This window comes from Helicoverpa armigera, chromosome 6 (genome assembly GCF_030705265.1).
Source record: "Helicoverpa armigera isolate CAAS_96S chromosome 6, ASM3070526v1, whole genome shotgun sequence".
Lineage (NCBI taxonomy): Eukaryota > Metazoa > Arthropoda > Insecta > Lepidoptera > Noctuidae > Helicoverpa > Helicoverpa armigera.
Genome location: NC_087125.1, coordinates 12,103,828 through 12,119,543, shown reverse-complemented (window position 1 = coordinate 12,119,543; position 15,716 = coordinate 12,103,828). Strand labels below are relative to the sequence as shown.

At 34.8% G+C, this 15,716-nt stretch overlaps 1 protein-coding gene across 7 annotated transcripts in view; it reads right to left on the bottom strand.

The window, feature by feature from the left end:
* LOC110373989 (pseudouridylate synthase RPUSD2) overlaps positions 1–15,716 on the bottom strand; it is a 427,971-nt gene that overhangs the window by 16,267 nt on the left and 395,988 nt on the right. For all 7 annotated transcript variants that reach the window (XM_049852155.2, XM_049852154.2, XM_049852157.2 and 4 more), the window contains 3 exons: positions 9,319–9,405; positions 1,973–2,060; positions 262–484 (listed from right to left, as the gene is read on the bottom strand). In XM_049852155.2, the coding sequence (XP_049708112.2) occupies positions 262–484; positions 1,973–2,060; positions 9,319–9,405 (398 nt within the window). The remainder of the gene's footprint in view (positions 1–261; positions 485–1,972; positions 2,061–9,318; positions 9,406–15,716) is intronic.

Below are 15,716 nucleotides of genomic sequence, written 5' to 3'. Positions count from 1 at the left end.
GTCACATTATTTAAAAATATTTATATAGTTAGAGTAACTGTGATAGTATGTAAGGATACTTAGTAAATAAATACATATAAGGCGAGAAAAATAAAGTTATTATTTACAATACTGAAATCAAAGAAACACCTGAGTTTGTAGGAGTATTGTGTAAAACAAAAGATGTCGATGTGTCTGGGTTTGTGTTTGACTAAGGTGCTGTAGCTATCTTAAGCGTACTACTGGATACCGTTGGGTTTGAGGATAAAGATAATCTTTTACCTATGGACGACGTTTGCTAGAAGATCGTTGTGCTTCAATCTGTAGTCGGGGTCAACTCGTTCATAGTTGACGGTGAGGGTACCAGCCCTGATGCATCGCTCGTACTCAGCGGCGGGATGGGCTCTGAACTCTCGTGCGAAAACATCGAGGATCTTCTCCCCAACCCACCTTCCTTTGGTGAATGTTGTGAACGTAAAGTAGTATGGGTAGACTTTTCTGAGTCCTGAAATTGCAAAAATCTTATTAATATTAAAATAATCCTGCAAAGATTCCCTAATACAATTTTCGGTTGTCTAGATTTGTCGGGTTCAGGTTTACGTATCAGAATAACTAATGGCGTGGTAAAAATATACGTCAGACACCGAGCAAGGCTGTCTGATATAGTTAGGTATCGCAGCTAAAGCCGGCTATTTCAATCTGCCCTCAAAAGCAACTTTCAAGTACACCTTTAATCTTAACTTAAAACAGATTTCTGCTACTATTTCTATAAAACCACCAGACATTTAAAGTCAAATTTAATATTTTTATTTCCAACCTGAAGCCGTAAAAAGTCTCTCAACATGATTGGACTTTCCATTCAAAGGAAAACCTCGACACAAAATGCTGAGATACAAAAACATTTCCAACATTTTAAAAGGCGGGTATATCGCAATTTATAAGTCGTTACCTCGAAATACCTGCATAGCCGTAAAGTAAGGAGGAGGGTTGAATGAAGAAAGCGCTATTGCGGTTAGATGACTAAGGCCATTACATCATAATGGGCCTTTCTGACATTAGCTATATTGAAAACTAGCGTGGCCGCTGCCTCATCCACTTAATGTCAACGTGTGAACTTACGTAATGGCCCGATACGTTGCGAACCACTTTTTATTATAAGTACAGCACTGAAATTATACAGGGGCTAATGCTTTTAAGTAGACTATTCCATTACGCCACGATTCTATTGGTTTTATTTTTGTTAAATTATAGCTTTGTATTTTCATTTCTAAAAGCATTATTGACTTGGTATATTGAAACCACAAATATGATACAAACAATAACGTAATATGAGTAAATGTCAAAACATTTAATATTAATGATATTACAGATTATCGAAAATCAGTCGTATCATATAACAATACTAGAGGTATATCAATTAAATTGGATACATAAAATACCCTCAGCCACATAATAGAGATTGAGCTTACGATTGTGGAAAAAGAAAATGAAAAAATAAGGATAAGAATCAAATCATTGGAAGGAAAAAATATTCCTGTAATCCAATATCAGACGAGGTTTGTAAAAAGCCGATCTTAGAGAAAATAAAAAAAAAAGTTATTTCGACGAGACAATGGTGGCGTTCGTTTCGTTGAAGATTATTGAGAAATAATATTTTATGTGGACGACATGTTGGTTTGATCATAAATTATTTTATTTTGGGTCGTGTTTTTCATTGGGTAGTCAGTTTTATTTCATTTTCTGATTTGGTTTTCATTTATTTTGTGATTGCCTTTATAGAGGTTACTTTTGTTGAATATTTTATAGTCTTTAACTAAAATAAATCTTAACATCGTGATTATGCAATATTTTTTTCAGAACAGATTTCTTTTCATAATTAATAGAAATGCTAGTTCGTTTTGATTTATCTCACAAAAGTACTTTTAGTTTCTTGAATCCTGTAAGTTATTACTGATATTATAACTAGAATATTTGATTTTACATTTTTACTTACCATTTTCAATATAATAAGACGTTTCGTTGTACCGGTCATCTGTAAAGCCCGGTCTTTTCGCTTTCAGGGCCTTTGTTTCTAACTTCGCCTGAAACAAAAGAGAAAAAATAATAAAACCATTGTTTTTAGACAGGCCTTTATAAAGTTGTGTGGGTACTAGATATGCGGAGGTAAAGGAAAGGGTTCCTATATGTAAACGTGTGTACTGATAACGCAATGGCTTAAAGGATTTTTCTTTTGTTTTTTTCGTTTGTGTACAAATAAACTTTGTGGAAAAACAAGGTCTTGTAATTAGCGGAATTAAGCTTTTAGAATGTCTAAAGGGTAAATGGATTTTGGTTTTATAGGGTCCATGTGAGTTATTTATCAGTTGTGAGAATCAATGGCAGTCTATTGCGTTTTCATTGTTCTGGTATTTTGAAGGCATTGGAAAGTTAGCTAAGATTAATCAAGGGTATAAACATAATATTTTGCATAGAGGTACATAGCAGTTAACGAGTTATATTTTGAAACTTTCTAAAGGCTGATGAATACACATTGTTTTCAAAAAGTTTCTTATTAGATGATAAAATGCGCTGTTAATAACGTGTCACCAAAGGGATGTTGGCTCCAATTTCCTATGAAAATAAACAAAAAATTGACAGCACATTGTCGGCAATATGGAGCTTGTAAAAATTTCAGTCTACGGGGAACTGTCGGGGCGACGAGAAAATTAGAAAAGTTTTGTTTTTAAAAGCAAAACAATCGAGTGTGTTACAGCCTTTTTATTGATTGGATCAGCGTTATGTAATGGAAAGAGTTTCGAGTGGATTTATTACTTGTTTATGGTTTTATAATAAAAAATATATGTTCCAAATATCGATAAGTCACTTAGTATTCTACAAAAAATCTATAATACTATTTTATGAATGGGAAAGTAACTAACCAAATATATTGAGGTTGTCTTCCAGACTAGTGTTTTACAAGCAGCGACTGCCCATCTGACCTCCTCAACTCAGTTACCTGAGCAACCCAATACCCCAAGGTAAGACTGGTTGCCAGACTTGCTGGCTTCCGACTACCCGTAACGACTTCCAAAGATGTTCAATGACACCTAGTATATTCCTACAGTATTTACTAACTTATTACATACTAACAGCAGATTTTGTTTTCCACATTAATTCCTAACCTACTGCTATTGATTTTTATTCACACTGTTTGTCGGCCATGATTCATGTTGCAAAACTATTCCTTTGTTTCCACTGAAGTTTTCGAGTTACGATTTAGTTTTTAATATCAAAGTTGGACGAAACTATTGATGGTGTAAGCCAAAAAGTTTTATTTCGCTTTTGTTTTTAGTGATTTCATTTTGGGGGACGATGATAGCTTTTCGATTACGTGTAGTTAATTACTTGAGGATAAAATAAAGATGGGTTTAAATAGCTATCGGCGGTTTTCAATAGCCTGTCTACGTGTTGATTATTCTACTAGAGATAGGCAGTCGAAATAAATTGTATGGGGTTCGTCCCAACGTCCAATTCAATCTCAAAAGCAAATCAATAGTTAGGGTTATTGAAATCTGCAGTAAAATGGAACATTTTATACATTTTTGAGGAAATATCGTTTACCCAAAGTAATAGTATATATATATAGAAAGACTTCTTAACTTAATTGATATATCAAGTTTTAAAAGTAAAAAGTGTGAATTTTAAACTACGAGAAATGCCCTCATCATGTTCGCAATGCTTTTACGTTAAAATAACTTAAATTTCATAAATTTATAAGTCAAAAACTTAATATCTCACCAAGATTTATTTTTCTTTTTAAACCCAACTTGAACTCAAAAACAATTAACAGTTATTACAAGCCACCGTCTCTGGTTGTCCTGATTAAAACTATAGTGCAGCTGCGGCTTAATGCTGATTGGTCGATCGAGTCTGACGTCACATCACTAGGATTACCGCCATATTGCTTTTTAATTCGAAAATCGAACAATAACGCGGACGGTTGTTAGTGAAGGTTTTATTATATTTTTTTGTTTCTTTATTGTAACTGTAACTATGGACTATATGTACATGTGTATTCTCGTTTATATGTATGCAGGCTGTACAGAATTTTGGTGGCTTAATATTGTACTAGAAATTACATAAAAATAGAACTAAGACAAACTTTATATTGACATTCAAATAAATAACACTGGATAGAAAATAACGTTACTTGACGAGATTGTTCAAATTACCAAGATAAGCTGCAAGTAATCGTAGAAATACGCAAGTATAACTAAACCAGCCAGGCAAAGACTATGCTAGATTAAAAATAAAAATACACACACACATTATTTATCTTCTACCACCAGAGATCTTTCAATATTATCATAACTACGTAATCTACGCTGAATTTATTCATTTCTAACAACAAACAGACAAACATAAGTTAGTTCTATTTGATTTATTAACGGCAAGAGAACTTCGTGTATGGAAATGCGCATTTTACCATACAGTTTATATTGAGTTTCAATTTATTGCGCTCTGAGTTATGTATGTGGATTTAGCTTAGAGCGTTTAAAAAATTGGATACGCCATTAACGCTCTTCCACTTCTACTAAAGGTATGAAGACCACTTCTTTCTGGGGCTGGCGGATTGTTCGAAAGAGTTATCGCGGCCCTGGTACATAAAGGGCTTAAGAAAGAACATGATGGGTTTTAGTCAGTTAGAGTCAGACACTCCCTTCACGCTTCACCTATAGCGGGTGAGGTCATTTAATGAATTAGCTTTACATGTGTGCGTTAAAATCATACTTCTCGTTCACAATTTTGTAGTGTGCATGCGTAACAATGTCATTGAAAATATGTACACGCATGAGCTATGTCTGTTTAATGTATTTCCTATCTGCGTAAACTAGCAGACTATTCGTAAAGACATTTTATATTCATGACCCTTCCAGTAGGTTGAATGTTCTCAAAGTTTTACTCGTACTCTACGAATAAAGATGTTTAGATCTATTGTTGGTTTAAATGTTTACGATGTCTGGTTCAGGAGTTAGTAACTTGTTGACAAAGGTTTAGAAAAATATGGATGAACAGATAGAGAGACAGGATGAATATGGAGAAGCGTTGATTTAATAGTCGAAAGCAGCATAAAAAGGATCGTCATGAGTGGCAATATTAATCTGTTCTCGATACAGATAAAATAGTTAGTTAATCTTTGTGTCTCACACGACGGGAAACTTAACAGATTATGGGTAGTCAGGATCCAGAAAGTCTGACAACCAGAATCAAGAAGTAGTTATCGGATTGCCCAAGTAACAGTGTTGAAGAGGTCAAATCTAGTGTCAAATTTTTACTGCGTTTGGATAGACCTATTGTTAATACCTATTACCTTAACATTCATCAAAGTATGATAAAATTATGCTAGGTTATTTCTCTAATACATTTATTTTTGTAATAAACTCAGCTAGCAATAAAGTTTCTCATAGATAACCCCACGGGGGTTGCATTGCAAGCAACACACGCAACTGACAATGATTTTGTTATTATATAAATTGGTATCAGTCGCAATAATATTATAAAGGCGAGTGTATGCTACTTCTTCGAGCTCATACGGTTGACGAGATTATCATGAACCTAGGCCTTTATAAGCAAGCCATATTACTGACTCTATTGTTAAATGATGTCTTATCAAAATAATCTATTGGCGACTTTTTATCCTACTGCAGAAAGTAGTTCCTTCAGGACGCGAATAAAACAAGGGTGGAGGCTAGTTATAAATGTTAGCAATACTTGTGTAGGTAAGTCATTGACCCGAAGTTTTTTATGTTTACTTGAACGCGCTAATCTCAATAACTACTAGTCTGACTATACATATAATGATTTTAGTGTCAAAAAGCCCATTTATCGGAGACGATGTCTGTTTCTGCTAGGTAGCTAACTACTTCCCACGGGACGAGGGTGGAAGCTAGAATCCTAGCATAATAAACAGAGCGCCTTCATATCAAATAAAGTTTACCTAACATCACCACAGAGAGGTTCTACTTTTTGATTCATCACCTCAACAGGATGTGGTTTCGATTCTAGGTCAGGCAAGTACCAATGCAACTTTGCTAAGTTTGTATGAACTTTCTAAGTATATCTTGGACACGAATGGCTGATAAAAAGGTGAAGGAAAACATCTTGAGGAAATCTGGACTATAAAAGTCTGAAATCACCAACCCGCATTGAGCAAGCGTGGTGATCAATGCTCAATCCTTCTCCGTGTGAGAGGAGGCATGTGCCCAGCAGTGACGATAAAAAGGCTGTAATACTTCAACATTAAGTCTCTTCTCTTTTAAATATTCTCATTTTAACAGCCAAAACGCGCCATAACAATTCAATTCTCACCAAAAACAAAACACAAAACGCTTACTCACTTAACCTACTTTAAGTGCAATTATCTCACAAATCTTCATCTAGCCAACAAATGAATTAAGTGGAGATTTCCGTCTGTTACGAGTACAATTATCATCTAGCACCGCAACTACGCTGGGACTCTCTTACAAAACGAGTAATGTATTTAAATTAGGGTGGAATAACGGAGAAAGGAAAGAGCAGAGATACCATAATGGTGGTAGGTCAGGCGCCTTCTTCTAGGTCAAATTCGTGACCAAAACGATTAGTTACAAGTGATATAAAGAGGTGCGGGTTCTTTGAGACATCTGTCAACGATTTTTGGTATTACAAAAAATTGTCGGGTCCAAAGAAGGTGCATAAGTGCGGAAACAGTAACATTCCTCGTCCCGCGCACCCGCATTTTGGCGCGCTACTTACTTAGGAGATTTTTCACTATGGCATCTCTGCAAGTCATTTTGTTCTCCATGGGTTCAGTGCTCTCTTTGTCGTAACGCCCTTTCCATCCTACGAGATAATGAAAATAAAATGACCCAGCACTTGAGTACGAAAAGTTTGAGTTTCGGAACTTTTTTTACTGTTTTGGGTCGTTGGGTTAAGCCTTTAGATTGCCCTGAATTTTAATGAGAGAAGTAATTGTTTTATGTTCGTCTATTTATAGACTTTGCATTATAATGTTTTGTGGTTTATACTTAAGCACAAATAGGAACTCGGCTGTTGTTTGAACATCTTTGGCAGTCGTTACGTGATGTCAGAAGCCACAAAATCTGACTCCCAGTCCTACCAAGGGATATCAGGTTGTCCGGATAACTAAGAAGGTCAGATAGGCACTTATTCCAAACTAGCTTCTGCCAGCGGTTTCACCGGCATCCCGTGGGAACCTCTGCACAAACCCGGATAAAAAGTAACCTATAGCCTTCCTCGATAAATGGGCTATCTAACACTGAAATAAATTTTCAAATCGGACCAGTAGTTCCTGAGATTAGCGCGTTCAAACAAACAAAAAAACTCTTCAGCTGTATAATATTAGTATAGATAAATAGTGGAACTTAGCAGGCACAGTTTGGGAAAAGGCTAAGGAAAGATTACACTCAACCACAAAAAAATGAACAGCAAAATTACACCATGATCATTTACTAAAAACACATTGAAATCCACTTAACCAGCCACAAAACTTAATTATTAACTCACATTTAACAAACATAAACTGGTGGTCACAATTTATAATTCATCAGCTCCACACTTGGTGTTCCCGTTTTATGGCCACTCAGTGTAATTTGGTACCATATCGGTACCTCTACCATGAGTTTAACGGTTCCCGATATTCTATTTGCCTACTAGAGATCAGCAAAAGAATAGATGGATAGGATATTGGGCTCGGCCAATATTTGATGGCAATATGGCATATTGTATACAGCAATACACTCATTGTATGTATAGTATACCAATGTATGTTTATTGCTGAAAGGTTGTTCTACTATAGACAGACATGCGTTGCTAGGGAGTTTGTTGCACCATTTCTTCTTCCCAGCAAATCACATAGGAAGTGGTGAAGGGCGGGCGTTTTGGGGGCTGTCTTTTATAAATGTTGACGATCAGAAAGTGCCGTTTTATAGCCAAGTTTCAACTAATAATTTTGAGTTTGGTCGTAACGTAAAGCAATAAATAGTATTTGTCGATATTCGATACCGACTTCACCAAATTTTTTCACTGCCTCTAGCGGTCATTTACGGAACTACAATTTGCCATACTAAAAAATATACGTACTCTGTATCGAGTATCGACAAATACCGTTCCTTTAAAACTCATGGTAGAGGGTAGTGATCGCGTGATCGAAGTTATTTTGTCCCGAAGTGTAGTAATGCCGTCTTTATGTGCTCGCCAGTGTAATGTCTTTATTTATACACACGACTTTGCAGTGTTGAGGTGGGTTTTATGAGCAGACAGTTCGTGTAGGGTAATTTCTTTTATATCTTTAAAAAATACAATTCTATGTAGAGATGGAAATGTAGCCAAAAATGTTGCAAAATAAGTAAAAAAAATAGTTTCGAATAAACATTCTTCTTTTGTAAAAGGTTATATTTGGCTAATTCTGAAAAACCACTTGACTGATTTTAATATTTAACCAATCTATAACATATCACTTTAATTTCCTATTTTTCAATCATCTATCTAAAGAATTAATATAGAGGTTTCATATATTTTTTTTTACATAAAAGTCATCTGGCGATTGCATAACTAGCCCTGATACAAATACGACCAAAGCAGATAAATATAGTATTATGAAGCTATTCATAAATGTATGTATGTATGTATTTCAAAGTCCAGTATCACAAAGAGATAATACCTAAATACAATACTCTAGTATACCAACAATCTCATATTTCTCATTGTACGAAAGCACTTGTATCTTCAGAGTACTCAGAAGCTAGCATTTTAAATTCTGAGTAGTACATTCACGTACAAAATTGTTAACACAACTATTGGTGGGATTTAAACTGATTTGATTTTTAATTTTGGTTTAGTGAATATTGTTCGATGTGTGTTAAAGATAGTTTGATTGTTCAGTTTGTGATTATTATAAAGTTCTCTAATACACAGTTGTTAAGCATTTTTTCTGTATACAAATGTATGTATAATAATTCGGGACTTAAACGTGATACTTTATATAAAGGTACGATTCCTTTTCATTTTCCCGACGTTTCGGGCAAATTGCACCGACTGTGGTCACGGGTGGTCAATTTTTATAAGCCGACACAATAAATGAAATAGATTATGTATATTTGTTAAGTACAAAATTACATGATAATTTATCAATTGAGTTTTTAAAATTTGCAGTAACATTTTTCAACATGACTGTACGTTAGTAACTTTTCTACTCTGAGTAGTAGTGTAGTTCTAGATTATGAATGGATGATGGAAAAAGCTTTGTTTTGCAAAGGTAAAGATAAATAGTAAATTATACTAAATTTCGTATAAACGTACCTTTTTTAAGTCCTTATTAATATCCGTGTCATCTGCTTTCCTCTTTTCACAGGATAATATGCAATTCTTTCCGTTGTCTTTTTCTCCCTGTGAAAGAAGAAAAAATAACGTTAGGAAATGTTTAAAAAAAATAAAGATCTTATTTACTAGAGTTAGAATTAAAACCTGAAATATAAAAATTTAAGAAATATTGTTCATATTACAAAACCTAGAAAGATTGTTACAGCCTTGTTATCGTCCCACTGCTGGGCACAGGCCTCCTCTCACATGGAGAAGGATTGAGCATTAATCACCACGCTTGCTCAATGCGGGTTGGTGATTTCAGACTTTATAGTCCAGGTTTCCTCAAGATGTTTTCCTTCACCTTTTTATCAGCCATTGGTGTCTAAGTATACTTAGAAAGTACATACAAACTTAGAAAAGTTGCATTGGTACTTGCCTGACCCTGGAATCGAACCCACACCCTCATACTCGAAAGGTTGGTTCTTTACCCACTAGGCCACCACGACATATTCTTTACCCACTAGGCCACCACGACATATTACCAAATATGATAAAGATACCAAAATATTACCTATTGACTCTCACTACTCAGTGTTCATAGAAATGGTCCAATCTTTTAGTTTGAATATTATTCTACACCTCCGAACACGAAATACAGGACGTTTAATTTGCAAAATAAAACTTCTTGGTCAAATACTTTCCATTTCCTAATGTTTTTTGTTTCCCACAACTGTAGTTATTAAATAACCCTTAAATGCATATATCAGTGTACCAGATTACATACAGATTAGATCGCCTTACAAAGGGTAATGTAAATCTCTAAGCCGGGATCGAACGGGTAGGAATGCCGTCCCCTCGAGTCCACGACGGAATGCTATAATGCACCACCCTGTAGATCAGGTACATTCTTATAATGAAATATTTCGCATTTTATTTTCCGCACTTTTGCTGCATAGGTAGGTAGGTTGGAAGAAAAAATGTTAGGTATTGTAAATTATGTTTTATAATATTTTTATCATTGATTGCAAAGTTAAAGAAGTAAGTAGAAATATACAATGTGTCCCGGGGATAAGTGACCGCCCGAAATTTTTTGAATATTTGTACAAAATTAAGGATAATTTCTTTTATATTTTTGAAAAAAAAACATTAAAAAAATTTTATTGTCAGGCCTGTTAATAACAGGCTTTGCTCTTTTTTACCGAGTAGGAGTCAAATTTCAACTGACTGTATTTTTGCATTTGTTTGGAATAGCAGCAAACATTGTTCTGAGCTATTGTAGGAAATATCATGTAGTTTATTAATAAATTAAAAGAAAGTGATATTAAGGGGGCATTTATTGGACTTATTTTGGAAAAACTGAAAATAAAAGGCGTTATTTTCTTTGAATTTTTTTTTTTTTTTTTTTCTAATAAATGTTTTATTACATTTTTGTTATGTTTGATAATTTTAATTGATAAACTATGATGTCGGCTAGTAAATAAAGAAAAAAGAATTTAAAAAGATGTAAAAACTTAGGAAATATCTTAAAAAACTGCAGCACGTCACAGTATTTACTAAAAATGTCGAAACACGCATTGGTTTCACACAAAACGCAATTACGCTTTTTATGCACACAACTTTTTGAATAAAACCTCACACATCGCTAAAAATCATTAAAAAAAACTCCCCCACACCTACAAACAACCAATTAACCCGATTTAATTCAAATAAAGAACACGTACAGTAAACTGCACATCGGTGGTAACTGTCATGCACCTTACCTCAATAGTACGTACGATTTTCCTATAAAACTGTTACCACTGACCTGAAGTTGACTGTACGTTCGAATTTCGAAACCAATCGGAATCACCAATCAGAATGGTCGGAAAAACAATTGGTCGCTATTACTACTAGGGCTGATCGCAAACGAATGAGTGAAAATAGTCGACTAAGCGAAAATGTTTGTCGTGGCAATTTCTTTCTGTAAATGTTTTGTTTGTAAAACAAATTGCATTTTGTTCCAGCGTTGTTTTTGTTGTTTTTTAATTCTGGACAGAGAATTAACTTACAAGGGTTTTTTTGTCAAATGAAAAACTGATTGCGTACGTTAATGTAAAGGTTAATAACTAAAAGTTAATTCTAAGGTCATTGACCTGCCAGCGGGGCCCAGTAGGGCCAAGGCCTGCTGGGGCTGCGGGATTGTTCGGAAGAGTTACCGCGGCCCTGGTACATAAAAGGCCTACAACGGAACACGATGGTTTTTAGTCAGTAAGAGTCTGACACTCACCGCTGCTAACCCACAGCGGGAGGGGTAAATTGATAATATTTGACGTCGTTAAAAAAAAAGGTCATTGACCTGCAGTTTTTTATGCATAAAATCAAACCTTCAAAATGGACGACACATATGTTTTTTTTTACTTAACTAGCGTCATACACTATTTACATACTACACGTGTTTTAAAACATCAGCTGTTCGTAGCACCGCTACGCTCGTAGCGCGTTGGGCGGCGTAGCGTATTGATCGTAGCGACGACTGGTCGACGGGTCGCTCCTACGATTCTAAGTTTCTAACTATTGTTTCGTTTTAAGGCTTAATTTTTGTTTTTCTTTTCCTGTTATATAAATAGCTTTTTGATGTCATTAGTATAGTGCATTTTGTTATTAACTGGTTAATGAGGATCACGTTTCAAGGGATGCTCTAGTCTTCTAAGTACTTATAAAATTGTTTGCTGATTTTTGCAATAGGTAAGGACGTTTTTAAGTCTATATTTCTAAAGCCACTCTGGTATATGTAGTCGACTAAATAATATTTCAGTACTAATCCCAACACCACTGCTGTTATTTTTCCGATAGAATTCTCAAACAAAAATTCTATAAGTAATTTATTTTATTTCAAAGATATAATTTGTTCTCCATTACCAAAATATACATTACTTAGGCCAAAACGTTCCCTAAGAAACTATGAAAAGAAAATGACCCCCGAAATTTTCTTGAGGATAAATAATGACAGCTACATCTGACAGTTTTGCTTGACCCACGTATTGCCTTACCGAGGCTTATGAGCCAGATTGATGCCTTTGTTGAGGGTCACATAAAGCCTTCTGACTCTGAAATATTATACTTATTTCGTGGCCTGAAAAATCTTGAAGGTTTAGCTAATGTGAGGAAAATCATGTTTTTATCCAAAAGGACCTATATACTTTCGTCTGGGTTCATGTGCTAAAGCAAAATACTGAACATTAGCTTTCAATAGCAAAATTCAGCTAAACTTTATTGCAAAAGATGAGCATTTTTTGTAAAATTTTTTGAAACAAGGTATTGAGCACTAGCCGTTTTTCCGCAGTTTCACCCGTGTCCCATGGAAACTACTGTCAGTACCGAGATAAAATATAACTTTTATTGTCACTTGCAGATAATGTAGCTTTCTAATGCTGAAAGAATTTTTAAAATCGGTTTCGTAGTTTTTGAGTTTTCCCATTACAAACAAAGTTTTCCACTTTATAGAGTTAATATTAGTATACCTCTAGGTATACATAGGATACATAGATAGATATAAAACATCGACGCATCACAGCACCAAACCACCACTTCACAGGTACACCACTCAATTCGAACCCCTTGACCCGTTTGACACATAACCCTAAAATGGCAACGCATTGTTCACTCAACCCCCCGGCGTGCAATCAGACGGTTTGTCAGTCAAAGCCTGTGCGAGCTAATTGTAGCACCCTGTATGTGCGTTGCTTTTTAAACGAATGTTAGCGTTCGCGGGTTTTGTGACAATTTGTCACGTTGGTTCGTGGTGTCTTTTTATTTAAATTTGGAACGTTGAAAATGTTTTTCTTTCAGTTTTTCTTTTTTTTTTAATGAAAGGTGCGTGATGTTTGTGGTAGAAATAAAGTTAAAAGAGGTTTAATAGTTTTGTTTCTATAAATATATTTCTGCAACATATTCGTGTACGAATATCCATGCCATCTTATGTCTTCAATTTATGAACTATACAATCATTGAACCAAGCAGATTTTTTCCATTAATAAGTCCTATTTTTAAAAGCTTTTCTAAAAAAAGTTTGTTATTATTAAACAGCTACAGAAATAAATACCTTTGATACGCTACAACAAACAAGGTAACTTCGCCTTACTTGCCAATTAGCAATAATAACAAAAGCTTTACAAAACGCTTTGTTCAAAAATCCATCACAAGTTCAAAGTTGTTTGAACAGTCTAAAGGCTCCAGCAGACCGGATGCGTATGCGTAGACGTAAGCGTAGACGTGCACGTAGACGTGCACGTACCATGAGTTGTAATGTATGGAAATGTATGAGACAGGCCACACCGCTTGCGTAACGACGCGCACGTCTACGTTACGCAAGCGGTGTGGCCTGTCTCTAAGGCTGATATCAGACTCTTTCCTTTGAGTGAACGTTCACTCCAATGAATGTCTCATTCCTAGGCATCAAAACAAAAAAAAGAAGTAAGTGATCACTTGCAGATCCTCCAAAGAAGTAGCCAAACTGCTTAACCGGCCTTTTCTGTGGAAAGCCTTAAAAAAATTGGCCGAAACCGAGTGGATTGTGTGCCAATATCCTCATAATAATAACATTAGGTACGCATTCGTGTTTCATTTCAAGTTCAGACATTTCATTCCAAGTGAAAGGTGTCGAATAAAAGGCGAAAATGAACCGTCTGCTATCAGCTTTATACTATAATAATTTTATTTGTCTGTTGTTCCGTAAATGCCGTTGAAAATGTCAGTGGACAATGACGGAATCCGTGCTTAAAAACAACACAATTATCAAAAAGTTTTAATTGAAAGAGTTTGACCTTAATGTAAATGAATTTGCTGATAGATAACGGAAGAACGGAATTTGACAGCGGCTGTCAAAGTTAGTGTTTTGAAGTGATTTTGGTGGAAATAATTCAGTAAACACAAAAATTACTACAGCTAAAAATAGACAGTTAATACAAAAGTAAATAATAATGTGCACTAATATAATGACTAGTAGCTTGATATTGACAGCCGAAGTGATCGAATTTACTGAGAAATTAAATAAAAGAAAATAAGTTAAAGTTGTAACACTTTGCTTTAAGTAGTTAACTGCCTATGTTATCTTTTAATAAAGAACTCTTTAGCGCTCACCAGCAAGAAATTACTCAGATCAAAATAGGATCATCGCATAACAGTCGGCAGATAATAGAAAATTTTGAGAAACGCAGCCCAAACTTTTAGATACCTATTGACAAATTGGTAGCGAAGCCAACAAGTTGAAGTGTTCAGCCGAAAGGTTTGTTCAGCTTGATTAATTTTCAGCTTCAGTTTAACGCATTTTTGGTCGACAGACCCCTTTAGTTAATGTACATTGTTGTTAATGTGCGTCATTGCTCTGTTAATATTAGTAGGCGTTATGTTGGTAGGGAGATTTTGTATTAGGTTTTGGTAATATTGGATTACAGATGTAGTGTTTAGTTAAGAAGTTTAATATTTTGTATAATTTGAACAGTTATACTTCTGTAAGAAAATTAATTCTTGGTCGGTATCTAGAAATATCACGTTAGACTAAAATGGCTTTACTAATTGTTATGTAACTGTTGTGTAATGAGGCACCTATTTTATCCGAAAAAGTATAAGCATACTACTTCAGAACTACCATTTCATTTATACAAAATATCCCAGTAAAAGGTTTTTGAAACTCAAACAACATCAATCAAACTTAAAATATTTTAAAACCAAATTCTATTTTCAAATATACATTTGTTTCTGAATCCAGCCAGCACCTAATAAGCTAGAGCTCATTATTCTATATTTGAAATATCTATGAATATAATATCTTCGAATAGAGACGAACGGTATGATATAGGTACACAAACAATTCATACGATATTTCTATGTCAAAATATAGATGACAGATGAATGAAAAAGAAATGTGCTAGCTGTCTGTTTCAAGACTGAAAGACGCGGGTTTTTGGAACACATCAAGCGGAAAACTAAATTACTTTTGTTTCGTTCCAGACGTTGCGTACTTCTGCAAAATTTATTTTTTTTCCTTTACATATAGAGTTAGATTCGTTTTGTTTTAGTTTGTAAATCGAACTGCGACCCAATTTCCTAAAAGCGCTTTTTAAATAAAGATAGGGTCGGTTCATATCTAACGGAATATGCGTCGCGTATTATCGGTCGCGTAACGCCAGAACTGACAAATATACGGTAAAACATTCAATCATTCACACATAACCGATGATGCGTTAGTGCGTCGATCATACATTTACGATACGCTCGACGCATTTTCCGTCAGATATGAACCGACCCTAAGAGTTTCGTTTTTGGTATTCTAATCATTTATACAATGTGAGAGAGAGAGATAACATAAATCACCATCTTTCTACAAACAATAAAAACTCCACAGTTAAAAGGTCAGT